We start from the raw sequence: 26,270 nt of genomic DNA on the forward strand, positions 1-26,270 counted from the left end.
AAGTCCTTCGTCCCTCCGCGCAGAACGACCCCCTGCAACACCATCCGCCTGCCCCTCCGCCGGCGCCCGCCCACTCGCCCGCGCGCCCCCCTTCGCCCGTCGTGGAGCACGCCCACCCGCCCGCCGACCGTGCCGCCCGCGAGGAGAGGGGGATGCGAGCCGCTTCGCGGAAGGACGCCCCGCTCGGGCAGCGCGTTGCGAAATCTCTCCCGCCGACGCATCCCACCGCCGAGCCGCAGCACCGCGTTGCCCCGCCCGTGCCCGTTGCGAAACCTCTCCCGCCGACGCATCCCACCGCCGAGCCGCAGCACCGCGTTGCCCTGCCCGTGCCCGATCACGCTGCAGCTGCCGCTGCAGCTTCGCCTGATGCGGGGGCGGTGGCAAAAGGCGCTTCTGGGAAGCGATCGGCGTTTTCGGAGGTTGCGGTGCCGCTAGGAAAGCTGGAAAGTGCAAAGTCTTTCGGTGGGAAGGCCTCAACGGATAACTCGCAGCTAGAGTTGGGCTGTGCAGAATCGCCGCGCGTCGCAGATGGCAAGGCAGGTGAGGACCCTACGCCTGCGAAGGCCACTAGTGTCGTAGGGTCTGCAGAAAGGACGCAAGCGAATGAGAAGATTTTACAACCCTTGCAGCAGCCGTCATCTACTCCTGGTCAGGTGAAAAGCCCCATCACAGTGAGCGAATCAGCCCTCGTTAAGAAACCAAAAAACGGCACATCATTGGATACAGAGGGAAAAGAGTCTCAAGTCACCCCACCAACCAACGAAAACATAGAGCCACGCGATGAAGATGTGAAAACTACCCCGATAGAGGTCGCATCTAAAGATAAGGGAAAACCTGTTGCTGCTGGGAACAAAATATCGGCAGAGAGTCGTGATGGCGATGGAGAGCAGAGTGACGGGCACCGAAAGTCTGTTTCATCAAAAGGAGAAGAGAAATTGGAGAAACATCCAAAGCGCGCAACCTCCCCGGTCAGGAACGGCGGCAAGGCCGCAGACAAGAAGCGGTCCGATGGCAATAGTGAACAGTCTGGAAAACTTGAAGAACGGGACAACAACGCGGAAACACGAAAGTTAAGTAGTACCAACTACGGGGATGAAAAGAATGTGAAAAATCCGATCACTCTTTCGCCAAACCTGGAATCTAAAGTTCACCAACCGAAATCTTCTAATAAAACCATAGAAGAAGCGACTGCTGGTGCTGGGACAAGGAATCTTCCAAAGAAACTACCTGGGGTAGAGGCAATGCAGATAGAATCGAAAAAAACCGAAAGGGTCGACATGGAAACGGACAAGAGCGCGCGTACTTCTGACGTCGTGGAGAAGCAACCGTCGACTCACGGCTCTGCTCCTACTGTTTCAAACGAGGGAGGAGCACTTAAAGTATTGAATCGTGAGCAGTTTTCTCCTTCACATGGATCTCCAGGTACCGATAGAGAACGAGAGGCGACCGGAACGAACGGCAAAACACCTTCCCCTCCTTTGTCTTCAACTATCGGAGGCAAACAGGCACTCGGGCAGTCGGAGAAGTCTTCTCCCACACCGTCATCCTCACTCGAGGATGGAGACAAAGGGACAGCAAGGAAGCAGAAAAGCCCGTCTAAATCTCTGTCACCTGCAGTTAGCGATAGAGGCAAAGCAGAGAAAGCATTGGAGCGATTTGTGCGAACTTCCGGCTCCAAAAAGCCAGAAGACGTGGCCATACGACAAGTCGATCAGAAGTCGGAAAAGCACAGACCGCAGCGCAAGGACGCAAAGGTCTCTTCAGATAAATCTGACAGAAAGGCTGGAAAAGTATCCGGAAAAGAGCGGATCTCTAAACCTTCATCCTATGATACTCAAAGCACGGAAAAATCCCAGGGTAAAGAAAACTTCAAAAGCGGCAAGTCGACTAAGCGAAAACGAAGAAGTGAAGCGGATAAGCCTACTGCGGAAGAGCCAGATCAGAACCCCTCTGGCAGTCCGAAGAAAAGGCCCAGAATTCACAATTCTGATACCCGTTGTGTTCCACAGGACCTTGAAGAGCAGAAAAACATTCTTCGCGCTCTACGTGAGTTAATGGAGAAGGATTATGCAGAAGTCTTCTTAGAACCGGTCGATCCCTCAGAAAAAGGCTGCGCGGCGTATTATACAGTAATTAAGAAAGCTATGGATTTGGGAACCATTGAGAAACGTCTCGATCAAGCGACCTCACAAAACGCGTACTACGCAGCTAAAACCGATATCTTCGCAGATATCGAACTTGTCTGGTCGAACTGCAGACAGTTCAACGGCATGTTCGACCCCATAATTGGCGATGTTGAGAAATGCATGGCGTTTCTAGACGCGGCGTTGGAGAAGTACGGCGTAGAAAGTGGTGCAAACAAGGATAATCAACGAAGACGCTCAAGGTCACGTTCTCTGAAGCGAAAGTTCGAGGATAGTCAGTTGACAGAACGACCCAAGAAGCAACAACAACAGCGTAAAAAAGCAAAGCCAAAGGCTGATGACCTAAACGATGGTCGTCTGGTCGGCAAAGTGGTAGCGGTGTTCACGCGGCGAGGTCCCCGGAAAGCTAAAGCTTGGACGCGGGTGAAAGTTGTCGATTTCCTCGAGCGCTCGCAGTCATACAAACTGCAGTGGCTTGATGACGGGAAAATAACCTATAACGCTACATTTGGTATGAATGAGACTTTTCCTGTGTTTCGTCAGTGAAGCGAGGGGGGTTTTCCGCCACCCGCTGTTACGCTTATTATTATCCTAATAAATGACAACATCTCCGCTGGTAAAGGAGATTATTGCATCCCATCTGTTGTTCCACGGATAACCACCAGCTTCCTTGTGCTAAATCGAGGTCGTGCGAAAATGCAAAGCACCGATGACTAGATCTCAGAAAATGAACTGTACACAGGAGGCGATGTTGTATACAGTACATCAGCAATATTGGAGGTGAAGAGTGATGGATACTTCATGGGGCCAGAAAAAGGAGTGATGCCAATAGGCTGATATGAGAAGCGGGAGGGGATGTTTCGTAGAACAAAGACAATATTCTATTGAAGGCCTTAGTTACTTCAATACATAGTTTGTAGTCCTTGGCTATTCACTTTCCTTACCATCACTGTCCGTGGAGGTTTCCTCAGCTTTTCCATCCTCTAAGATGTCTAAATTCCCAAAACTGCTCTTGCATAAGTACAATCCTTTTGTCTTCCGTGCGACAGCTATTCTATTTCTTGTCTCCCTCATTGTCGCCGAAGGCAAACGTTCCCGATAGACCGCAAACAGGTAGCCGGTGCAAAAAGCATCCCAACCCGCAGTATGCATTTTCTTTTCGTTGCTTATCAGATGTGGTTTGACCTCTATTCCACCGCGTTCTGTGTCCGATTCACCAAACACCCCCAATTCTGCGAACGAGTTTTCCTCTCTGTGACCTTCCGCAGACTTTCTACCTTGGCCAGCTTCTTTGGCTAAGAGCGCCAGTTTCCGCTTCTTCGAAAGTCCAGATAGTTCGGACTGGGCAGTTTTGCGATATGACTTCAGTTTCTTCGACTGGACTTTGTACCTCTTGAACGCCTCCTTACTGTCTTTCGGAAGCTCGTGCTTCTTCTCCCTTTCCACGGCCGCAAAAGCATCATGCTTAAAAGGACAGGAAACACCCCGTGCACAAAACCCTCTGAATGCGTAGAGCTCGCAAAGCGTATCCTTCGCAAAGTCCGGAGGAATTTCGTCCGATGGATCTGCCAAATCGTCGGACGGTAGCCCATGGGCATTCGTAACGCCGATCTTGTCCTTCAACACTGCACTTGCGAACAAATACGATAAATATGAGCGCGGTTCCGCCGCTACTGACGCGAGCATTTTGTTATCCCAATACCCAGCTGGGACGCAATCCAACAGCGCACCGATAAAGCCATGCAACGTGGGAGGGAGCGGCCCTTGGAACGCGGCGTACATAAACGCAAGATCGAAAAGGCCATTGTGAAGGATAAGTGGGACGCCCTGCCGGCCAATACGCCAGAGCAAACCGCGAGGCAACTTGTCCCACCGCCAGGGCGAAGAGGCCTTCTCGACGTCGGCGCCCTTCAGGTCCGGCGGCTTTTCGGTGCTCGCGCGTGTGTACGGGATGCCTTTCTTGAACATGCGATTGAAGTCGAAGTTGTGCGAGACGAGAAATTCGCCGGCGTTGGCGTTGACGGTAAAGTCATCCTGGCAGGACATGAGCCAGTCGTACGTGGCGACTTCGTACCATCGCTTCGATTCTTCTGCATCCTCGTCAGGGCTCACCGGACTGAAGAGAGAGAGCCCCACAGAGAAAATAGCTCGCGTGTCCGCGAGACGGCGGATGGCTGCATAGCGTGCGCCCAAATCTTCGGACAGCAGATTTGCGTCGCGACCGAGACCGGAAAACTCGGCGTCGACAGCGACAAACCCTGTCGGCGGGAGCTTCGACAGCTTATCGCCAAACGAACCGAAGCCAGAATCTTTCCCCGCTTTTGTTGTGTTGACAATGCGAATAGCTGCTACTTCGGCACGGCTGCTCATCTCAACTCGGGGTTGTAAGAGGCAACGCTCCCATCAAAGCGAGACCGTCCACACTGCATGTACAGTATGTGAGAGCCGGCGCCGTGTTTCCTGCCCGTCCAGCAATGTATGTTTTCATATGCTGTTATGATTGCCTTGATGACGTCACGGTGGCATGCGTGTTTCTTTCGCGCATGTCAACTGTTCTTCGCACTGGTGTTGGCGCATTTTCCTTGAGCGAGAGTGGCGGTTTGTCCGCTGCCGCCATCGATGGAAAGCTACTTCCGGACATACCGCGATAGAGCAAAAAGTTAAAGAATCGCCCTACATCCTCTCTCCATGAGGAAGTGCCCATCTTTTCGAAGCAGAACGTCTGATTCATGAGGCACAGACTTCAGACACGTCTATGTAGGGAATCCTCCTGGCGGTTCATACACTGTCCGGTGCTTTATTTATGAAACCTCCTCGTCGATGCAGGTGCCCCGCACTTATCTTCCTTTAACTAATACCCCTAGCTGAAACGTCATTTGTTAGTGGTCTATGACTACAACAAAACTAAGTGAAACATCACTCACGCAAAGTTCCGAACCCCCAAGTGATACTCCGATATTCGGTTGTACGAAGCTCAGTTGAAGCTACAGTCCACGCTATCACCAATTGTTAAAACCGGAGCGACAATTGACGCAGTTTCGCCGTCTCCTTGCTGTCTAGCGTGACGGCTCGTCAAAGCAATACGCTGCCACAATACTCAACAAACCAAGCCACACGTACGCTGCTCAACGATATTCAATTAGCCATGTGTACGAACACCAACATGTCGTTGTACAACAGAATCCGAATCAGCAGAAAGGCCCGTGCATTGAATGACAATCGAACAACGTTTTCAGCCGACTCAATATACAGGGTAGAGTACCCAATGCATCATATTACGTGTAGACAATCGACTACACAACTGCCACGATCGCAAGATTAGCGTGCGGTCAATTTCAGTAGTAATCCATAGGGCCTAGATCCTTTTCAAAACTCTCATGAGCCCTGTGCGACAGCCGATTCCTCAGCAAGCGAACTTGAAGGGGCACTCGTTTGCATCTCCAAATCTGCTTCTGCCACCTTTGCAGGATCTTGCATCTTTGCAGCGTCATCAGAAGAGATCCCTAGCTCTTGCATGATTTTCAGGAGTTCTTCGTCTTCCTCGGTTAGCGCTGGCTGTTCAGTGACAGTAGCCGGCGGCCTGGCTTCGCCTGAAACCAGGTCTTCAAGCTCTTGCTCCAGTAATGCCTGGTCTCCAACTGAGTCTTGGTTGAGTTGTCCGAGGGCATGACGCACGTCTTGCTGATCAGCCAGCATCTCATCAAAGTCGGCGGCTACAGCGTCTACTCTGTCGGCGGTCACGCCACTTTCTGTCGCTGCCTTCAAAGAAGACATTCCAGTTTCAAGTGCAGCGACAGCTTCTCGGTTTGATTCAGCCTCGTCTACCGCCATGAGAACATCGGAGAGCTTGGAAGCAGTTGCACGAGACCCAACAAGCTTCATCTCGAGTGCTTTCTTCTTCTTCAACCGTGCGAGTGCGTCAGACTTATTCCCAGACTTGGCAGAGGCCACAGCTGCTTCTTTCTCCGCCTGGACGGCGACATCTAAATGTGCACATACTTTCTCCATGCGCTCCAACGCAGCCTTTGTCCGAAGAACCCCTTTGTCGGCTGGGCTTGTCGACCCCTTTCCAAGTTTCACACCCAGGACGGGATCCGGATCTTCTTTCGTGGGGTCTGTGAACAATGCAGTTGCATCACCCTGCGAGACCATGTGAGCAATGACGGCCTCAGCGTCGCGAGCACTACCGGCTGTGAGACCCTCTGCAAACGTCTTGACAGTGTGAATGTCTCCAATAGCCGTGGGGCCGGACAGCGTCGATGCTCTCTGAGCGACAGCTTTCAAAGCGGCGACTGGAACGATGGGATCATCAAGGGTAGGGGCCTGTGGCTTGGTAGAACCCCAAAAGTAGCTTCCAATGCTGGATCTCAATGCACCTATAGAATACGCTGACTGAGAGGTAGTACTTGGTGCTTTTAGAGTATCTGCACTGACGACGTCGCCCCGCCTGAAAAGTTCTTCAATGACCCTCACACCCGCCGATGGCTCAGTCCCGTTGTGTTTCAGCTGCTTCAAAAGTTCCCTCTATTGGCGGGCGCGCCGCAAATTTTGACAAGTTTCGACGCGACGTCAGAATTTGTGCTCAGGTGTAGAGATGCGGGACGAAGCATGGGATCTATCTAGGACTTACCGGTGAGATAACGAGGCTTCCAGGACGACTGCATGATGCTACAATGGCATCTTCAAAGAATCCCAGTAAAGCATCCCAAAGGGCCTACGCTTTCGCAATGAAGAAAGAGATAGCTCGTGTCAGCAGTTGAGTTCGTCGCGCCGGCGTGTTCGCTGGGAACAAGATGGATCAACGCACTGGGTTAATATCGCGCGACTGCGGCAAATCCGAAGACCAGAGAACATCGATCTCTTCCTTTGTTCGAGAAAAGTACGCTGGCATGCTCGTCACGCTCCATGTGGAATCCTTCATTGCAGCGACAACGGCAATTCAAACGGCCGTACACTGTGGATGGGCCGGCTTTGAGGTCTGCGGTTGCCGCTGATATTCCAATGTGCAGTAGGATAAAGAGCGAGGGTGGCTGCAATTGAAAGAATCTCGGGTACCTGTGGCAACGACGACGGCTCTTGGGTGAGCGGTCTTTCTCTCTTTCTCTCTCTCTCCCTCGGACGGAAAGCTCTAACAAAGACAGTCCGCCAGGGGCAAGCCTACTGTACCTGCTGAGGCCAGGATATATGATATACCAAAGACATGAGTTTTCATTATTTTTAGCGCAATACAGTATGTGTTCATTTTCTACGCTCCGGGTTTTGAGAGGCGGGGCAACAGCCAGCTGATCTACACGGCATTTCCCAGTTCGTTCACCACGACAGCGCTCCTAACCGACGATATACCGTTGCGCGAGGCGAAAAGTTTTCTTCGCAAAGGAGGGAAGGGAATCATTCCGCTGAAGCGCCATTCTGCAGAACCAAGCAAGTTCGTCTAAACTGTGCTCATAGAATGACGAATCAACCAGACACATTCGCATCCTTTGTGCTCCCAGACGATGTCAACAAGTAAGTCACCAACTTCAGTTGCCGAGATCTATCGATACGCTGATGGCCAGTGATTTAGTGCATGCTCTGACAACAAATCACCTCCTTTTTCCAATACAACATCTTGTTGCAAACTCGTGCTCGAAAAGACTCGAATACGTCCAGGACACGAAGCTGTACAACTCGGGAACATTCAAGCTGGAGCGCGAGGACCATACAATGGGAAACTTGATACGAATGCAGCTAATGCGAGATCCAGATGTCATATTCGTGGGCTACAAGCACCCCCATCCTTACGAACATCACATACTGTTACGAGTACAGACGACAACGAGGCCGTCAGTTGGCGGGACTTACTTACCGCCAGATGCGTTTAAAACCGCGCTACAGGATTTGGCGGCAGAAGTCTCGACGCTGTCGGAACAATTGAGGAGCCAGCTGCATTAACGGACTGTCATTTCACGATCGTACTGGCACACCCAATTGGCTGTGCCAGTACGACCGTGAAATGGCAGGATGCTCCCGCCGCAAATGATACAGAAGAGCAAGAGTTTCAGGCTTTCCAAGCGTTTCTATCAAGCGCCTATCCTTCCAAACAGGACTCAGATTTTCTTCCCCCAAGACACATTGCAGGATGAAATCGAAAGCACAATATCTGGACTGCAATTTGGTTTTCCAATTGTATACTTGCACCCCACGCAAACACGCTTTTGCATAATGTAAAAACTATATTCAAGCAAGTAGGTACGGTTTGGAGTACGCATCTAGATGCGCCTCAGGCTTTTTTAGCGATCTTCTGCCATCACAAAAGTGTTTATTCGTTTCGGGATTCTGCCGTGTGCAATCCTGTACAGAAAGTGCCAGATATACTGCGCCACCTTGTCATGGGGTGGAATTTCTCAGAGATATATGTATATTGTCATACTGCTATAAAGAGCATGGTTCACACTGTTCGGGTAGGGTCTTCCGACCCTAATCTGAAGCAAAGTATGTATGTCGACATTATGAACGACCGGCACAAGAGGTATAGATGTATCTCCGACTTGGGATAGGCGATGAGGTCAAGAGTATGTGTTCCTTAAAGCATCAAGCCGAAATCAAATACTTGTCAAGCTGGGGATCAAGAACGGCTATGGTGTCACGGGGTCTTCGAACCCATTCCCACAAGAAAATTCCGTTCGGTGCAATGCAAATCAGTCATAACGTTCATGGGTGATCTGTGTGGGAGATTGGTCTGAGAGGCAGGCAGTGCCCCAAAAATCTAAAAAATCACATGTAACCCTCAATCTGGCATATCGCAGCTTCGCTTTTTACAGCTGGATCTACACCGCTGGCTTCTTGTCCGCCCAGTCAGACTGGCTGCACAAAACAAGCGACATCAGGCCGGTCAACATTGACCTTCACGAGCAAAGAATCTGAGAGAATGAATGCCTTTGTCTCCGCCGCGGCGATAGGCGCAGGTCATCAAAGTTCATTTGTCACGGACCGATGCGCCGCACACCAAATAGTGCCCAGACTACCGTCCTCGAATCGACCCCGGCTGTGCCCGATATCCATGTCAGGAGGACCAAGCTGGAGCGACCATGTCCCTGTCGCTGAGAAGCCGCGCACGCTGATTCGCGAGGACGGGATATCCGGGTCTGATACGATGCAAAGCCGCTTCGAATCGATGATACGCAAGGCGCAAGACGACATCTGCGCCCAGGTCGAAGCCCTGGACGGAGGGAAATTTCACGAGGACTCGTGGATCCGTGAGAACGGCGGCGGAGGAATTTCCCGCGTGCTGCAGGGAGGAAACGTTTTTGAAAAGGCCGGAGTCAATGTGTCTGTGGTCTATGGCACTATGCCACCAGAGGCCGTCGCTGCAGCAAGCGCCAGAGGGGTAACGCGCGATGTCGGCTACGCGCCTGGGGAGGCTGTTCCGTTTTTTGCGGCTGGTATCTCCTCGGTCATGCATCCTTGGAACCCCATGGCTCCGACCATGCATTTCAACTATCGTTACTTTGAAACAGATAGAGGTCTTTGGTGGTTTGGGGGTGGTACTGATTTGACTCCGTCGTATCTCTATGAAGAAGACGCCAAGCATTTTCATGGAACACTCAAGAAGTGCTGCGACCGACATGACGAGGCATATTTTCCAAAGTTTAAGTCTTGGTGCGATGATTACTTCTTGATCAAGCATCGCGGAGAACGTCGCGGGCTCGGTGGGATCTTCTTTGATGATCTAAATGACAGGCCGGCCGACGAAATTTTCAAGTTTAGCACGGACTGCACAAACACCGTGTGCGAGGCATACTTGCCCTTGGTGGAGAGACGGAAAGATGAGGAATACACTGAAGCCCAAAAGACTTGGCAACAGCTGAGGCGCGCTCGATACGTCGAATACAATCTCGTGTATGATCGAGGCACGGTCTTCGGCCTCAAAACGGGAGGTCGAATTGAGAGCATCTTGATGTCTCTGCCCTTGACTGCTCGCTGGGAGTACGACCACTCCCCCGAAGCAGGGTCTTGGGAGGAGAAGACGTTGGCCGTTTTGAAGGAACCGAAAGATTGGGCATGAAGCTCAGCGCAATGAACTCTGCAGAATGCAGCAACTGATTTTTCCCTATTTCTTCGAAGAGTAGTGAAGAAGCAGCGTGCGGCATGCGTTTCCATTCAAGAGTCGACAGGGGCATCGTCTTCGTAGAAACTAATGCCCGCATCTTCAAGGCCTAACTTACCAAGAATAAACCTTGCATACTTCTCGAACTCCTGACGCGGATTCTCGGGGAATGGGGCATGCAGTGCGCCCATTCCGCCAACCACTTCGTGAGTGTCTGAGGACGCTTCCACCGCAGCTATTGCGAAGACAGCATCAAGTGCGGTGGCTGTTTCGCGAAACATGAGTCTTGCATGCGAATGTGCAAGTCTCACCAGGGCCTCAAGGAGACGGACAGTTGTTCTCGCAGCGTTTCTTTTTACCGATGCGCGCTCCATAGTGTAGTACTTTGAAAGCAGAGTTTGGGCATTCGGGGAGAGTTTTGGCTTCAGATCTGTCTTGATGTAATACAAGTACTGGCGCAGTCTTTCGGTAGACCAGATTTTGTCTGCTTTCTCCATTGAGGGCGCTTCGTATCCATTCAGGATAAAACTAGAGAGCTGCCTGTCCCACTGTTCATTTTTCTGGTCAAGAAGAGTGAGGACAACATCAAAACGGCTTAAAAGAGGGGATGCAATTCCAACTGTGATAGGCAGTTGATCCCCCCCGAAGTCTCCATGCTCATTCCCAGCGGCATCGTTAGATCCCCCAATCTCCGTACAGATCTTTCCCCCCTTGGGATTGACTGCTGCAAGAACAGTCGCGCGGGTATCCAAAGTGCAAACGAGCCCCGCTTTCGCTACAGAGAGTGTTTGTTGCTCCATTGCTTCATGAATAGCACCTCTGTCATGGTTCTTAATGCCGTCGAATTCATCAATGCAACATACCCCTCCATCAGCCAGCACTAAGGCACCTGCATCCAGCATCCATTCCCCTGTCCCAGCCTCTCGTACAGCAGTCACCGTCAGACCTGCCGAAGTCGTTCCAATCCCTGTAGTAAGAACTGAGCGCGGAGAAATTTTCGCGGCGTATCGTAGTATTTGCGACTTTGCCGTTCCTGGGTCTCCGACAATAAGCAAATGAGACTCGCCCCGGATGCGACTACCTGAAGGGTCACAATAGGAAACTCCACCGATGAGAGACATAGCCACAATCATTTTTAGCAAGTACATGCCGTAAATCTGGGGACAAATTGACTTCAGAATAAGGTTCCTCGCTGTCAGCTGCTCGGTCGGAGGATGAGAGGCCCAATGTGATGCGAAAACTTGTTTTGATTCCTCAGTCACATGCAGAAAGGATTTTTTCTCGTTGTTCGAAGATATGTGAAGTGCAACCAGCATGAGTTCAACATCTGACCTAGAATCAACAATCAAAGGCTTGTTCCATCGGCGGTAGAGAATACCCGACACAACGACATCATCTCCTGGTTTGACGGTGTCGGCCAAATCATCTGTGAGAATGACAATCAGAGATCTCGGAATCGAGCCGACATCAAGATGTTGCACCTTTTCCTGAACTTTGACCTCTTGATACTCTCGACAAACCGGCGGAACGTCGTCCAGGGGCACAAACTTAGTGCCTGGACATGACCTGGGGCATCTAGTAGGTACAGCAAAAGCCCCTCTCTGAGAAATATCTCCTGTGACCACAATAGTGTTTTTGCATTTTGAACAGATATATTCCCTTGTGACTTCGCGCAGCATCACACTCCCGGTCCTCGTGATGGTACCGAGAAGCGAAAGGAGCTTGTCTACATCGCGATTGCGTAACGCGCTGATGTTCTGTTTGAGGTAGGCTGGAGTAGAAGGCAAATGACATACCCTCGCGTGCACATTTGCCTTTGGGTTGTCCGTAAACGACTCTTGAAGGTTTTGAATGGCTTCCTCAAGCAATGGAAGAGCTGTTTGTGGGTCATGCAGAAGTGCGGCGCAACCGTCGGGGGCTATGTTTTGCATGGCAATGATGTCAATCTCAACAGCATAGTGGGCTGTGTCATCCTCCTCGGCGGATATTTCTTTGATTCGGTCGAGACATGTTTTCCGAAGGTACTTGTCAAATTCGCGAATGTACTCACTGGGTAACCTTGAAGTCTGCATCTGAGATTTCCGGGCAAGCACGACTGTTGTAACATTCCAGAGCCACTTTTCCTGGCCTTTCCGTTTTTCAAATGCCCTGTTCCCCTTTGAGCTTGTCTACCCGCTTTCCCAAAGCTACGCCTGCTACGACATAGGATGACGTCCTGTTTGGGTTTTCCGCCAAATTATGTGGACTCTGCCATACAACATTACAGTCAGAGAGTCTGTAAATAGAGACGCAAATAAGGCTGTTTTTGATATTGTGGTTTGGTTGTTAAGGTCCTCTCCCTGGCATAAAAAGATTGCGAACATGTCTTTGCTCTTCAAAATTGCGTCCAGCAAAGCGATATGCAATCTGGACAAGTGGACAGGTTGAATGTTGTTCATAGCGATGCTCGCGTTTGCCCCTGTGATTGGGCCAGGCTACCTTGCGAGTTGCATACTGTGCCTTATTGCGACGAGGCGCTATAAATCAAATATACCGTACGGATCAGGGCATTCACAGCGCTACAGTACAAGATCACGTTTCCTTCTGCCCAATTGATGTCTGCGCGGCGAAGTTCCCGGTGCGACGAGCAATTTGGGACATCACTCTTCATCACCTTCTTCTTCAACTTTGATCTTGAGTTGGCTCTGCATATGCCCTGCATTGACTTGACGTCAACGTGGAATAATTTTGATCTATTCAGAATAGCTTCAATTTCCACTAAGCTGACCTCCGGTCATCGTTCGCCGAGGTAGTTCACGACTTGTCTCGAAGGACATCTGCAACCCCAACTTATCGCAGCGCTACGGCCTCAAAGACACCTGTGAATCGCTAGAGAAAAATCCGGGACGAACGTCGTTCTTGTGTCGCACTTGCTGCGGAAATCTTATGTTGTGTCTCAGTACTTCAACCATTGGTTCCTCTCTAGCAGAAGTTCTCTCTTCAGCCGTTCTTCCCGCTCTCTCTTACTCTTGACTTTCAACTCTTAGGTTAGCTGCCCATGCACTAATTTTAATTTTGTATGAAACGTGCCCCACCTGTGTAAGGAAGAGTTGGACTCGTGGTTGGCCCTTTCTTTTCACCTCGTACCATGCGTATTTACATTGATGGTCTCTGTGTGTATTTCCCTTATCCAAGGGTCTATCCAGAACAGTATGAGTACATGTGCGAGCTCAAAAAGACAATTGATGCTGGTGGTCATTGCATCCTGGAGATGCCTACAGGAACGGGCAAGACCGTTACTCTGCTTTCCTTCATAACTTCATATCACTTGCAGCGACCGGAAATGGCAAAGTTGGTCTATTGCACTCGAACAGTTGGTGAAATGCAGAAGGTTCTTGAGGAGTTGCAGATTGTCTCGAAATACCGGGATGAATGCTTTGCGGAAGACAACCCCGAGGCAGCAAAGTCCATGCCAAAAATGCTCGCGCTTGGTCTTACCACGCGTCGCAACCTATGCCTCCATCCAGTAGTCTCTGCCAAGGAGAGCAGAGATGAAGCTGATGCCGCTTGCCGCTCGCTTACTGCATCATGGGTTCGCAGTTCAGTCATGGAAGCTCAAACAGAAGGTGGGAGTATGGCAAGAAATGAATCGCTTTGTGAGTATTTTGAAGGGCATCAGGCGGAGGGAGTCAATTCAATGATGCCACCAGGTGTTTACACTCTGGACGACCTCATGGAATTCGGTCGTCAGAAGAAATGGTGCCCTTACTATACCGCCAGACATTGTCTCAGCTTTGCTAATGTTATTGTCTATAACTACCAATACCTTCTAGATCCCAAGATCGCTGGCCTTATATCAAAGAACCTTGCGCGAGAAAGTATTGTTGTTTTCGATGAGGCCCATAACATCGACAATATTTGTATTGATGCGTTAAGTGTCAATATTCGCGAGGTGACTCTTCGGAAGAGCCTTGGAAATATTGCTAGGCTTCGGGAAACCGTCGGAAATGTGCGAAACACTAACAGAGCCCGACTGCGACAGGAGTATGAGCGATTGGTACGAGGAATGTCAACCAGTGGCATTGTACCACAACTGAATGTCGGAGACTCAATGCTGGCAAGCCCTAATATTCGTGAGGACATAATCGAGGAAACCGTTCCAGGCAATATTCGCAAAGCGGAGCACTTTATCCAGTTTCTGCGAAGGTTGGTACAGTATCTTCGAATCAAGAAAATGACTGGAAGGGAGTCAAAGCAGGAGCAGCCGTCAAGCTTTCTCTATGAATTGCGCCAGGAACTGCAAGAAGATATTCGTCCACTAAGATTTTGCAGTGACAGACTTAAGTCTCTGCTTCAAACCTTGGAGATATCAGAAGTTTCGGAGTTCACACCCTTGCAACTAATTGCAGATTTCGCCACTTTACTAGGAACCTACGGTCATACGAAGAGCTTTGGTATCGTTTTCGAGCCGGTTGATGAGCGCCTACCAAATATCCCGGACCCAGTTCTCCAGCTGGCATGCCTTGACGCATCCCTTGCGATGCGGCCTGTTTTTCAGAAGTTTCAGAGCGTTGTGCTTACGTCAGGCACGATATCGCCTTTACCCCTGTACGCAAAAATCCTGGGCTTCCAGCCTATTGTAATGAAATCACTGACGATGTCAATGCAAAGGCAAGCAATCTGCCCGCTCATTGTTTCCAGGGGCCCAGATCAAGTTGCAATCAGCTCCAAATACGACTGCCGCTCCGATATTGCAGTCGTACGTAATTTCGGCAATCTGTGCGTTGAACTCGCCAGTACGATCCCAGATGGAATGGTGACTTTTTTCACATCATATGTTTATATGGAACAGATGATCTCTATGTGGCATGAGATGGGAATCATAAATCGTTTGTTCGCGAAAAAACTCGTGTTCATTGAGACACCGGACACAGTTGAGTCGGCTCTAGCACTTGACAGATATCGAAAAGCATGTGATGCCGGGAGAGGGGCGGTGTTCTTGTGTGTTGCACGGGGGAAGGTGGCGGAAGGAATAGATTTCGATCGCCACTACGGCCGGGCAGTGCTTGTAATCGGAGTGCCCTTTCAGTTCACTGAAAGCCGTGTACTCCGAGCAAGGCTTGAGTATATGCGGAGTATGCTGAATATTCATGAGGGAGATTACCTATCCTTCGACGCTATGAGGCAAACAGCGCAATGTGCTGGGCGTGTCATCAGGAACAAGAACGATTACGGAGTGGTGGTTTTTGCCGACAAGCGATATGTTCGGGCCGATAAGAGAAACAAACTACCGAAATGGATCAGTGATCTTATGCCAGCATCTCAGGTAGACCTTGATACTCAGGCTGCTCTAAGTGTCACAAAGTTATATCTAAGGACGATGGCCCAGCCCCCGATAGAAGGGGAGATGAAAGTTGCCCTTCTATCTGAGGACCAAGTGGCTTCACTCAGTGCAAGTCGATTCGCAAATGTAGCTAACTAGGTCCTTAGCTGGTTACGTCGGAAACCGAACGCAAGCCGATGTGGTTGGATGTATGAATTCTCCAGTTTGGAAGCGGCAGTGATGTGAAAAGTAGGACGAAGCAACATTTAAATTATTTTACACCGCATGGTGCGCACATGTCCGAGAATCAAAATTGCAAGTCGAAACGAAAGCCTTTCCAACTGCTTCCGTATCACACATACAATCTCGAACAGACAGGCCGCGCGCCCGGAAACTGGTGCAACATATTCCAACCCGAGTCAAAACAAGACTCTTCGAAAATATGCAGCTTCTGATTTCCAGCGTGTTTCTTTACTGAATTAAGTTAGTTGAAAGTAAGCAATCGTCGAGGCGTTTCTACGTCATTTGGTGAAAGTTGGTCTTGATCCTCATGGCGAAGAGAGACGTTCCGTCTCAGTTGAGGGGCTGATGCTACTGTCGCAGCAAGTGGCCACGGATTCGAGCCGGTCCGACGGGCACGCATCCCAACCACCGCTTGCCGCAACGCCTCGAGTCGATTGGCAGACGGAACATAAAGAGCTTCATCGCAGTCTAACAAGGCTCCTTGTCTCTCCCTGGCCGAATAGTATTGCGCAATAACACTCTGCACAACACCTCGAGAAGTCCTAAGCTTGTTTGCTGTGCTTCTCTCCTCTCGGGACACTCGCAAAAGTTCGGCTTCCAATTCATAGAGTGCAGGTAAAATGTCCACATGTGCCTGGGCGCAGAGCTTGTACTTCCGCGCTGTATTCGAAATATCTCGCAACTTCTCATGCATTTCATCCATTCCATCCTGAACCTCGAGTATAGTCTCATTCACCAACGCGTTGTTCACCGAGGAGCTGCTTCGAGATGCACATCGCTCGCACATTGCCGAAGCTGCTGCCGTCGTCCCCAAGTCGTTTGCAGCTCCACTTCCCGAGTTGGCCGGTTTTCTTACGGCCGTTTCTGCAGATGTCATGGCTTCTCGCAGACCAGTAAGTTCTCGCTCTTGTTGATCCTGGACGACTTGCATTGCTTCAATTTGACTGCTCATTTGCTCAATCTCTCCATTAGCGGACGTGAGTAATGCCTTAAGGGCAACAGCGTTGTCGTGACGAACGGGATCTTTTGATGCCGCACTTCGAAGACGCTCCAGTTGCTCTTGCAATTGAGACGCATGAGATTCCCCTCTTGTAATGACTTCCCTGGCGTGCCGCAACTGCTTCTCCAAGGAGCGGTTCTCGTCTTCTGCGAAACTAAGCTCTTTCTTCAATTCTTCAGCGGCGGCTTTGTATTTTGAAACCCCCGTGTCCAGTGCTCGATTTTCCTCCTCATACATGTCTGCGGCTGACTTCCGATGCAGGAGCTCCTCTGTCAGGATAGATATCTGCCCTTTGAGTGCCTCGGCCTTGTCTCGAACTTGATCTGAAATTGAAGAAGAACTGCCGATATCCTCAGGGAGCTGAAGACTACTTCCTGAGACGCTCCTGAACTCTTCCTCCTTCTTCTCAAGCGCACTGTTTAAATCTCTTACCTCTGCCTTAGCGGAGTCAAACTCGCGTGAAACAGATTCAAGCTCCATTCGCAAATGTTTGACTTCTGCGTAGTTCTCACCCCGCTCAGATGTCTCCTGTGTCAGTGAAGCTCTCGACTTTTCCATTTCAAGGGTGTGCTTTGAGCAGAGATCGCGTACGTGGGCTTCATGTTCTTGTCGTAGAGTCAAAAGCTCATTCTTTTGCTGCTCCACTGAAACGTCAAACTGTTCGAGAAGGAATTTTCCCGCGTCCAGAAGTTTTGAATTCTGCGATTTAAGGTCGGAAATTACTTTCTTCTGGCCCTCAATCTCAAGGTTGTTTTTCTCGATTATATGACGGGATTCTCGCTTTTCGTTTTCACAATTCATCGCAACTTCTTCCAGTGTTCCTTTAACCTGTTTAAGGGCATCGTCGAGTCGCCGGTTCTCCTTCCCTAAGTCGTGAATTTCTTTATCTTTCATAGACCCGCTATCCTGCAAAACGCGAATACACTCCTCATAGGAAGACATGGCGTTCTCATTGTTCTCCCTGTGCTCGTTCAATTCACTGTATGCCATATCTCTGTCTTTGGTGACAAGGCGCAGGTTCTTTTCAAGTTGCTCCTTCAGCTTTCGTTCCTTCTGCAGTCTGAGACGCAAAGTAGCAGCGGTCCTATCGCTTGGAGCAACTCCTTGATTTTGATTGTTTTGCATCAGGTCGTTCTCGTCCCCTACGATAAAAGGACTGTTGATGTCTTGAATCACTGGCGACGACTCGATCAGCTGCATTCCAGTGTTCAACTCTTGCGTTATCGTGGCAACTCTCGTTCTAAGCGCATGGTTGTCGGCCTTCGTATTGCCCTCCGCAGAAAGGACGTTGTTGGTTAGAAGGGTAGCCAGCAGCTCCGAGATGCGACGCATTGTTGAAAGTAGCCCTTGCGATGTTGACGTAGGTAAGATGTGTAGACATTTCTCTTCGTCAGCAGTATCCAGGGGAAACGGTGTTGCGCTTTGAGGCACCGGGGCAGTCAATTGATCTTTCCCGAGGTCATCGCCCACCGCGTTGTCAGGGGGCATGTTTTCACCAGTGGCTGGCTTGCCTTTCGACGGATTATTCACGTGCTGCTGATACAGACGTGAAGATGCGACGATGTATGAATCGCCACGTGATTCCCAAGTTTGACTGCCATAATCTGATTCCAGCGTGTCACCATTATCCGAGACATCCACGGAAAGAAATGGCGGCAAACGGCCCTTTACAGCTGTACGAACGGCTTTGGAGTCAAGCGAATTGTCGATGGCCAGGACGGTGATCTCCTCAAACATCGATCGCTCCACAACGGCAATAGACATCAAGTCGCGTTCTTTCACAGAATCAATAGCAGTGAATGTCAAATCTTGTGTATCCCATTTGACGACATTTGGAATGTACTCTTGCGAGACATTACTGTAGCTAGAATGACCCGCAACGGACCACACTTCCTGCGTCCCAACCCGGACCAAATCAGAAACAGGACCATTGTGAGGAGCCTTGTCCACCATGAGTTCGATTCCATTACTGTCATCGCCTACAATATCAAAAACTTGGACGGCGCCATCAACAAGGCCAAGCCAAAGAGCATCGTCCACTCGCAACACACTTCGGATAGCTTCGCGAGCCATAGAAATCTCGCGGACGGCACCTCCCACCTTCAAATCCCAGACTAGAACCATGGCATCCTCCCCCGCGCTATAGAGATACTTATCATCGGCAGCGAGGGCGTTGACGGCCTCCTTGTGCTCGGTCCCACATCCCAACATGCAGTCAAAGGCTAGTGAGCCAAGATGGCATCTCCCCACGGTGCCGTCCTGAAGACCAAAGAAGAGGGCGTTCTCATTTGAGATCGGGAGAATGCAGAGAGGAACGGCGTGTACTTGGAAGCGGTTGGAGCGAAGTAGCTCGCCGGTTTGGGCGTTGAAAGCGTGAAACGAGCCGTCACTGCATGCGGCGTAGACGGAAATGCGGTCGTCGCAGGCAGCTATTGAACGGACTGGGCTCGGGAGCTCGGCTGGTTCCTCCCATTTGGGAGGCTCCGTGGAGAGGAGCTTGTGACGCAAAGAACCGTCGCGGGCGACCGCCCATAGACGGCCGTTTGCGAAAACAACGCGCGACATGGCGCGTGGGGCGGGGAACAAAACCGTCCCCCTTCAAAAATGAGGGGAAGAGAGGCAACTGGGAATTCTCGGTCGAGACGAGACCAGCAAAAAAGGTCAAATCGAAAAGATTCGAATTCGCCGTTTGCAATAGAGCACGGAAAGGAAGTGAGGTTGGTGAGGTTGAGTAAAAAGGGAGGAAGGGTGGACGAATAGGACAAATACCACAACGGATAACTGCGCGGATGCTGTACTGTATTGGAAGTGAAGCGGTTTTCCCGCGTGAGACGTTGACGCTTTTGACGCAGCCTATGAAACGGGCACGAGCTCGTGTTACGATGATGACTTCGTTGTCTCGCTGCTGTTGCTACTGCATCAGCAAGCTATCGGCTTGCGGCAAAACGTGCGCGAATTCCGGCCCATGCGCTTATTTGAATTTTGAATTTCTGGGCACATTCGCGCCATATCCACCGCACAAGGCTTCTTTGAGGTCCCTTCCACCGCGGCATGCAGCATGTGCAGAGCCACCCCGTGTCGTACCAGTACAACACCTCCACATGCAATCGGCCCCGTCTTCTATACACACATACTGTATCTCTGGTTGAAGCCAGGGGTGCAGGCCCTGCAGGCTGCGCTCCCCATCCACCATCAAAACCAATCACGTGGAGGCCTGCCCATCGTCACTGTGTTCAGGGTTTTCGTCCCAACACGCAGCGTTCAGTAGAGCACTGTGCAAGGAGACCTCAGTCCTTTCGAGGGGATGCTTTATCATCCGTTTCCAACTCCACTTGTAGAAATACTAAAGTGCTCTCCCCAAATTGGGATGATGCATCGATTCGTTAAGGCTTTTGCTACAGCACTGCATGCCGTATTGCCAGTTGAGCATCTACCCCAGGTTCTTGTTACAGTCCAGACGAAAATGCTTCCGAGAGGCCTTCTCGTCTATCGTGTTTCACTCTGGCATGCACGGTACAATACATCTTGCAAGCTAGTCCAGTGCTTGTCACTTCCTGCATTCGCCTTACATTCCCTAGGAAGCGTCCAAAACAAGCCCCGACTGCCGCACATACGTGTGCGTACGCGCGGCTGCAAAATACCTTGAGCATTTGATAGCGACCTGCTCACACATTGTGGACTCACTGCAATGTGTCAGCAGGTGCTTCGGGTCGTTTAGTACACTCCCTACACCTTGGCTGTTTGGATGTTTTGACCTGAGTGCTGTACCGGAGCTCTTATTTTATGAGTGATGAGATGTGAACAACAATTGTTTCTGATCTCTCTGCAGGCATTTAATGCCCTTAAACGATATCTCGAAGCGATCTCTACTCCCAAACCATCCCGAGCAGCTTGTTCGCTGTCTGGATTTGCAATGCAGTCGCAACCGCAATCGCATGGGGATTTTCTGAACAGCTGTTGTCACGTGCACGGGCGAAGTGCCATTGCAACGGTACTACGCGCCGTCTTTCCTGTCCTTAGTCGCTTCTCTGCTATCCCCCACACGAGCTCAGCCCAGACTCAACATCGAACTCAACAATATTAATTTACCACTCACTGGAGAAGTCAGTTTGGGACCCCATCTGTTCAGCTCGTCCCCACATCCATATTCTCACTTTCTTCCTACTTACTACAATTCTCCATCCCACTTACCTTCGCCCTCGGGGACTAGGTGACGGTTCCGACATTTCCTCCCCTCTCATTTGCCGCCGCCGTGCGTAGTGTCCGTTAAAGTCCAACCTGAACAAAAGGAACACACATGAATCCACGATTCGGCAGTGTCTCTTTAGCGCCGCGAGGAATTTGTCAAGGCTCTCGTTAAATGACCTATCGATTGCTTCAAGCCGGTCTTTCACTCTTTCAATGTCATTGCTACCCACGGCATGCTCGTGTAGCCTTCCCCTATCTGCCCAGGCACTCAGTTCTTCTTGAACCACATTGAACTTGGGAATCACGTTCAATACGGCACTTAATTCTGTCGCTACGTACTTGCTTCGGTCAGACAATAATGTTCGATCTTTGATTCTAGTCAGGTATACCGAATGTGCGTGAATCATGCCATCAAGGTCATCCGCTGCCGCCATGTCCCTCTCCAAAAGAGTCCATGAACCTTCCAGCACTTCGACAGTGCAGTAGTGCTGCATGTTCTGCACCACGTGCGACATCTTCATTCGAAGGTGATGCGCCCGTCTCACGACGCTCTTCATTTCGCGCCACAATTCCTCGTCTTCCCCTTCTTTCCTGCGACGTTTCTGGTCCTCAAACCAGCACAAACTCAAATACGCCATGCTCATCAAATGATCCATTCTCTTCAATCTCCAAAGAAGTCGGAATATCAATAAATACGCGTCCATTACCTTCGGAGCAAACACGGTGTTAAGGGGCGCATCCTCAACCCGATACGTTAACGAAAATACATCCCAACCTACTTCCGTCTCCTTTCCCTGTGGTGCTATTTGCACATCCAGTCGCTCAAGAATATCTTGATCCGTTTCTTCGTTGAAACTCGAACATTGCTGTAACGCCGAGTCCACAATCCCCGTCAGATTGTTTCGCAGAATATCAGCGTCTCCGTCCAGAATCGGAGCCAGTCCGTCCATGAGGGCTTGCGAGAAATCACCTTGTGAGAGCAAAAGATAATTCTTAATGGCTCCGAAATGATGACTGAGGTCAAACCGATCGAAGAACAAGGTCTTGAGTCTCCGACTGGCTGAGTCCTTGGCCGCCTCAACTAAAGCCCTGACGTGGTCTCCATCAAATCTTGGGTCTCCTTCAAATAGCTTTTTTCTGTCAGATGCAAGACCTGCTATTAGCGGTGTATGTTCTTTGTCAACCCAGCTGGAATCCATGCAACATCGTCTCAAAAATGCAATTGACTTTCCAGCAATCAAGGCTTTCTGCACTATTCTCGAGTCTATCGACCCTGGAAGTTGATCTTTCCGAAGCTTAAATAAGCCCCACCAAATTCTCTGACTTGCCATTGATGCACTGTTTGGTCCGCCAGCCAAACCACCGATAACTCCGACCTCTTCCAACAGAGAAGCGGCTGAGTAAGGTGTCGCTTTTGATGCTATAGCAGCAATTCTAGGATCTTCCATTATGAAAAATTCTCCGTGATGGTCCGCTACAACACCCTCTAAGAGCCACCGCTGGAGCATTCGATTGATTGGGGCTGCTGTGCTCGCAAGTATGCGTGACATCATTTCGTGAATTGCAGTCGGAAGATAAGATCCCCGATGGGCGCGTAAGTGCCCTACAACCTTCCCTCCGTGTAATTCTCTGGTATCCTCACACAGACGAGCCAGACATCGCAATCGAGGCTTTTCCGATTCGGCCCAAACATAAATCTTTCTCAGTGAGAGATCCCCAGGCTTTTGCTTCATCTCGTCACCCGTTGCTGTGAAGCTCTCTGAAGATTCAGCAATCCTACGCAAAGTTGCCAGACTACGATAATAAGTGTCCATCTCTCGGACGATTGCGATGCACATGTTCTGGTCAACAAGACCCCTCTTTTCACTCTCCTCTCCTTCAACTCGGCGTTGAATGATGCGGAAAAGGAAGCCGATCTCGGAGACATACATGACTATGTCCCGTGTGGGCATAGTGACATCGACGCCGCTCGGCATGTTGATCTGAACTGCTTCATTCTCAGAACTATCCGCAAACGACAGGAGCTTTCCGTTCTCACCTTGCACGATCAACAGAAGATCTTGGACAAGTTGTCTTTCCAATGATTTGTTCTGCAATGGAGTAGGACTCTGTGAACAAGCGGTTGAAATTATGGCGGGAGACTTATCAACTGAATCGTTGGTTGTTCGCTTTCTTGGTTTCTTCTTCTTCGTGCTTTTCATGAGGTAGAAGTTATCGTCATCGTCTTCGCTATCAGTGACGAAGTCTTCACCGGCGCGGGTCATGATTTCAATACCAGGTTCAAAAGGACTCGCAGACACGCCAGGCCGAGAAAAATTAGCCTCGTCGCGGGTGTCGTTTCTGTATGATGGGGACCCGTCGTCGCCCACGATTTCCGTACTGGGAGGACTGCGGGAGAGCTCATCATCGGCATCGCTTGCGAGTTGTTTCACGGAGCTGGAAAGCGGATGGGGCTTCTTGATTGGGTAATCGGCGCCCGACCCCCTCAAGTCATTGAGCACGTACAAAATGGGCCATACGGCATCCTGGTGCAACGCACGCTCAAACTTGAGGCCAGATGTTAACTCTGCAAGTTGAGTAGACTCGGCATGGCGGCCGTCTCGGACGAGGCGGAAGAGCATTGCGTGACTGATTGACTCTGGGGTTTGAATGCTTGGGGATGTGGTGAGGGCCGACTCCAAAAGGCGGTTGGCCACATGCATGACGGATTCAAGCCTTTCATTCGGCACATGAGAAGCGACCAATCTTCGCAGTAATTCACCGACTCGTCCCGAAGAATCATCGATAACGGACATGGCGTTGGTCTTGTTTCGAGAATGAAAGTCAGCTCTGAGTCTGAGATTTTGCGTCCGGTCGTTCGCACAGCATAGCTCCCCAAATGAATTGAGGACGGCAGAAGACGAGAAACGCGGGCTCAATGCCGTGAGAGCAGTTGAAGAGGGTGATATCTATCTAGCGTATCAAAGGGTACTCCGTATGTACAGTACGGCTGGCGAGAAATGAAAGGGCGTTTGCACACACAGTATTGCGGATAGAGTGTCCAGAAGTGGGGATTAGAGTAGTTGTTAGGAAAAAGCCCGCCATATTTTCAAAGGCCAATCGGATCACATTCGCCCCAAAGTCGCAAAGTTCAGGCTCAACGGAACGAAATTTTGTCACTGCATCCCATCCCCAACCCACATTTCGTTTAACCTCACTATATACCCTCCTACTGTGCCGACCTCGCGCCCCCTGCCACTCCACACACACACACAAAACGAATCTCACTTCCGTGTCTTCCGTGTCCTAACGCGTCCAACTTTCCGCGTGCAGCCCTGTATTCATTCTCAACTGCGCGTGCAGCCACACCTGCTCATACCTCTTTTTCTCACTGCGATGACCAAACCAGAGCCATTGAGTTTCGATTCCGCCCTTGCCCATCTCTGCTCGGATGAGTGGGCACCAAGTGGCACCCACGTCGCGACTCGCCACAGCGATGAAGTACTTCGAGCACTTCTCCCCGCCTCGCGCACCGATGCAGGACGCGCTACACTAGGCGCTGCACCTCGCGCCATTGAGCACCTAGTGTGCATCTTCAAGGACCCGCTGATATTCCACGAGCAGAACGGCGAGCTTGCTATCAGAGTTTTGCGCAACGTATGCGCCCGGTCCGTCGCTAATCAAGGACGCACGGCGCAGTACGGAGCGCATGACCTGGTCCTAGATTGCATCGCCAAGCGTTTCGACTTCTGCGACAACGAGGCAGCTGCTGGGGATCATACCGCGCTGCGCAGAGTGGAAGACGATGGCCTTGAGGATCATGGTCGCATGCGCCTGCCGTTTTTTGGCTTCGCCGTCGAGTTTCTGGTCAACTTCGTTACGTGCAACGTGGACAACGCCGAGCTGGTGTGGAGGAAGGCCTTCCCAGGCATATTGGGCAAGCTCCTGGAATGTGATAACCACGCTGCGGCATCTGCAGCGGCCGCGTTAGTACACAACTGCATTGCCATCGTCCCGGACCGTATGAAAGACATTGTCAAAATTTGGTCAAATCCAGGTGACGGAAATCAATCGCTTACCCGCTCTCTCGTTGCCCAGATGAAAAACTCAGAAGAAAATGGCAAGCAGCATGAAAAGTTTATGTGGTCTTTCATGATTATTCGTCGTTTAATCGGTGCCTCATTTTTGGAGAATTCCTTTGAAGCCCTGGGCCCCTCACTCGACAGAATCGCTTCATCGTCAACTGGATTTTCGGAGCATCAGGAAACATTCCTGCAAATATTAGAGGCTGCGGCAAGTAAGTCAGCAGAAGTTCCGAATGAGACGGAGGATGACACCGCCGAACTTGTTATCCCCGAAAACAGCCTTGCTTTCTTCGCAGAGTTGTTCGAGGCCGCCATGTTAAAATCGCATGCTGAAATTCTCAGAACGACTGGAAGCATCATTGGATCCGTCATCATAGTTTCCGAGGACTCTGCAAAACTTGATGTGTTGAGAATGCGCTCTGTCAAAGTTGCGATCAGTGTATTGCACGCAATATCAGGTGGCGAAGGCAATGTCGGAACTTCTGCGACCAGTCTGGGTGGCGAGGAGTTGGCTAGAATAGACAACGCTGTGGTGTTGAGCGGTTTGAGGGGAATTATGGTTCGTACTATTGCCATATGCTGCGATATGTCGAAAGCGGCACAGGATTCGGTACGCAAGTTGCAAGGGATCCCCCCAGTGTTGAGTGCCCTTTCCTACGAAAAAGATTCGTCCAAAAATCCGTTCCTGCGAGAATGGGCAATTCTTGCAGTACGAAATTTGACCCTCGGGAACAAAGAAAATGCTCAAGAGATCTCAGGTTATGAACTGGCTGGTGTACAAAATGATTCAGAACTTCTCCACAAAACTGGTCTTGAGGCGTACATGGACGAGAAAACGGGAAGGCCAAAACTGCGAGTAAAACGCACTCCCGCATAGAGGCAAAGTCATACAAAAGTCTTTACATTAATATATTATTTGTCCCATCGTCATCGTAAATAAATGAAAGATGAAACTTCACTCGTTTTAGCACAAGACTATTGTTATCAAGCGACTCCCCTACGGTGAGTACGAAATATCATCAGAAGCAAGGGTTACAAGCCTTCTAAGTTTAATATGAGACTCCACGCATTCCTCGTAGTCTTAACATGGCAAACCCCCGCATGAAATCTGAGAACATCTAATCTGTAGCGAGCTTTTGAACAATAGAGATATGAGTATCCGTAAACTTATTGGCGTGAGAGCGATAAGACAGACGAACAAGCGGCGGAAGTATCCTTTGCCAAGCGGATAAAACCTCGTCTG

At 50.4% G+C, this 26,270-nt stretch overlaps 9 protein-coding genes; 6 read left to right on the top strand and 3 right to left on the bottom strand.

Annotated features, from left to right (window-relative positions):
• The first annotated feature begins 152 nt into the window (after positions 1 to 152).
• On the top strand, positions 153 to 2,776 carry CHC_T00003329001 (hypothetical protein). XM_005714763.1 is given in 2 exon segments: positions 153 to 2,690; positions 2,691 to 2,776. 1 exon segment carries the CDS (start codon positions 153 to 155, stop codon positions 2,688 to 2,690), a length of 2,538 nt encoding a protein of 845 aa, XP_005714820.1. The 3' UTR covers positions 2,691 to 2,776.
• Positions 2,777 to 2,983: 207 nt separating this feature from the next.
• CHC_T00003330001 (hypothetical protein) lies at positions 2,984 to 4,514 on the bottom strand. XM_005714764.1 is given in 2 exon segments: positions 2,984 to 3,071; positions 3,072 to 4,514. 1 exon segment carries the CDS (start codon positions 4,512 to 4,514, stop codon positions 3,072 to 3,074), a length of 1,443 nt encoding a protein of 480 aa, XP_005714821.1. The 3' UTR covers positions 2,984 to 3,071.
• Positions 4,515 to 7,691: 3,177 nt separating this feature from the next.
• CHC_T00003331001 (hypothetical protein) lies at positions 7,692 to 8,491 on the top strand. XM_005714765.1 is given in 2 exon segments: positions 7,692 to 8,075; positions 8,076 to 8,491. The coding sequence occupies 1 exon segment, from the start codon at positions 7,692 to 7,694 to the stop codon at positions 8,073 to 8,075; it is 384 nt and encodes a 127-aa protein (XP_005714822.1). The 3' UTR covers positions 8,076 to 8,491.
• A 560-nt stretch (positions 8,492 to 9,051) lies between these two features.
• CHC_T00008857001 (coproporphyrinogen III oxidase) lies at positions 9,052 to 10,188 on the top strand. The gene has a single exon (XM_005714766.1). The coding sequence runs from the start codon at positions 9,052 to 9,054 to the stop codon at positions 10,186 to 10,188; it is 1,137 nt and encodes a 378-aa protein (XP_005714823.1).
• A 95-nt stretch (positions 10,189 to 10,283) lies between these two features.
• Positions 10,284 to 12,302, bottom strand: CHC_T00008889001 (DNA replication licensing factor MCM9). The gene is made up of 4 exons (XM_005714767.1): positions 11,493 to 12,302; positions 10,928 to 11,432; positions 10,590 to 10,879; positions 10,284 to 10,547 (listed from the first exon to the last, which is right to left on the bottom strand). The coding sequence occupies exons 1-4, from the start codon at positions 12,300 to 12,302 to the stop codon at positions 10,284 to 10,286; spliced, it is 1,869 nt and encodes a 622-aa protein (XP_005714824.1).
• A 1,055-nt stretch (positions 12,303 to 13,357) lies between these two features.
• Positions 13,358 to 15,691, top strand: CHC_T00003332001 (hypothetical protein). The gene has a single exon (XM_005714768.1). It carries the CDS (start codon positions 13,358 to 13,360, stop codon positions 15,689 to 15,691), a length of 2,334 nt encoding a protein of 777 aa, XP_005714825.1.
• Positions 15,692 to 15,817: 126 nt separating this feature from the next.
• On the top strand, positions 15,818 to 16,015 carry CHC_T00003333001 (hypothetical protein). The gene has a single exon (XM_005714769.1). It carries the CDS (start codon positions 15,818 to 15,820, stop codon positions 16,013 to 16,015), a length of 198 nt encoding a protein of 65 aa, XP_005714826.1.
• Position 16,016: 1 nt separating this feature from the next.
• Positions 16,017 to 19,340, bottom strand: CHC_T00003334001 (hypothetical protein). Its single transcript, XM_005714770.1, has one exon. It carries the CDS (start codon positions 19,338 to 19,340, stop codon positions 16,017 to 16,019), a length of 3,324 nt encoding a protein of 1,107 aa, XP_005714827.1.
• A 4,998-nt stretch (positions 19,341 to 24,338) lies between these two features.
• CHC_T00003335001 (hypothetical protein) lies at positions 24,339 to 25,904 on the top strand. Its single transcript, XM_005714771.1, has one exon. The coding sequence runs from the start codon at positions 24,339 to 24,341 to the stop codon at positions 25,902 to 25,904; it is 1,566 nt and encodes a 521-aa protein (XP_005714828.1).
• The last annotated feature ends 366 nt before the right edge of the window (positions 25,905 to 26,270 follow it).

The sequence above is a fragment of the Chondrus crispus genome, genomic scaffold (genome assembly GCF_000350225.1).
Source record: "Chondrus crispus Stackhouse genomic scaffold, scaffold_185, whole genome shotgun sequence".
NCBI lineage: Eukaryota > Rhodophyta > Florideophyceae > Gigartinales > Gigartinaceae > Chondrus > Chondrus crispus.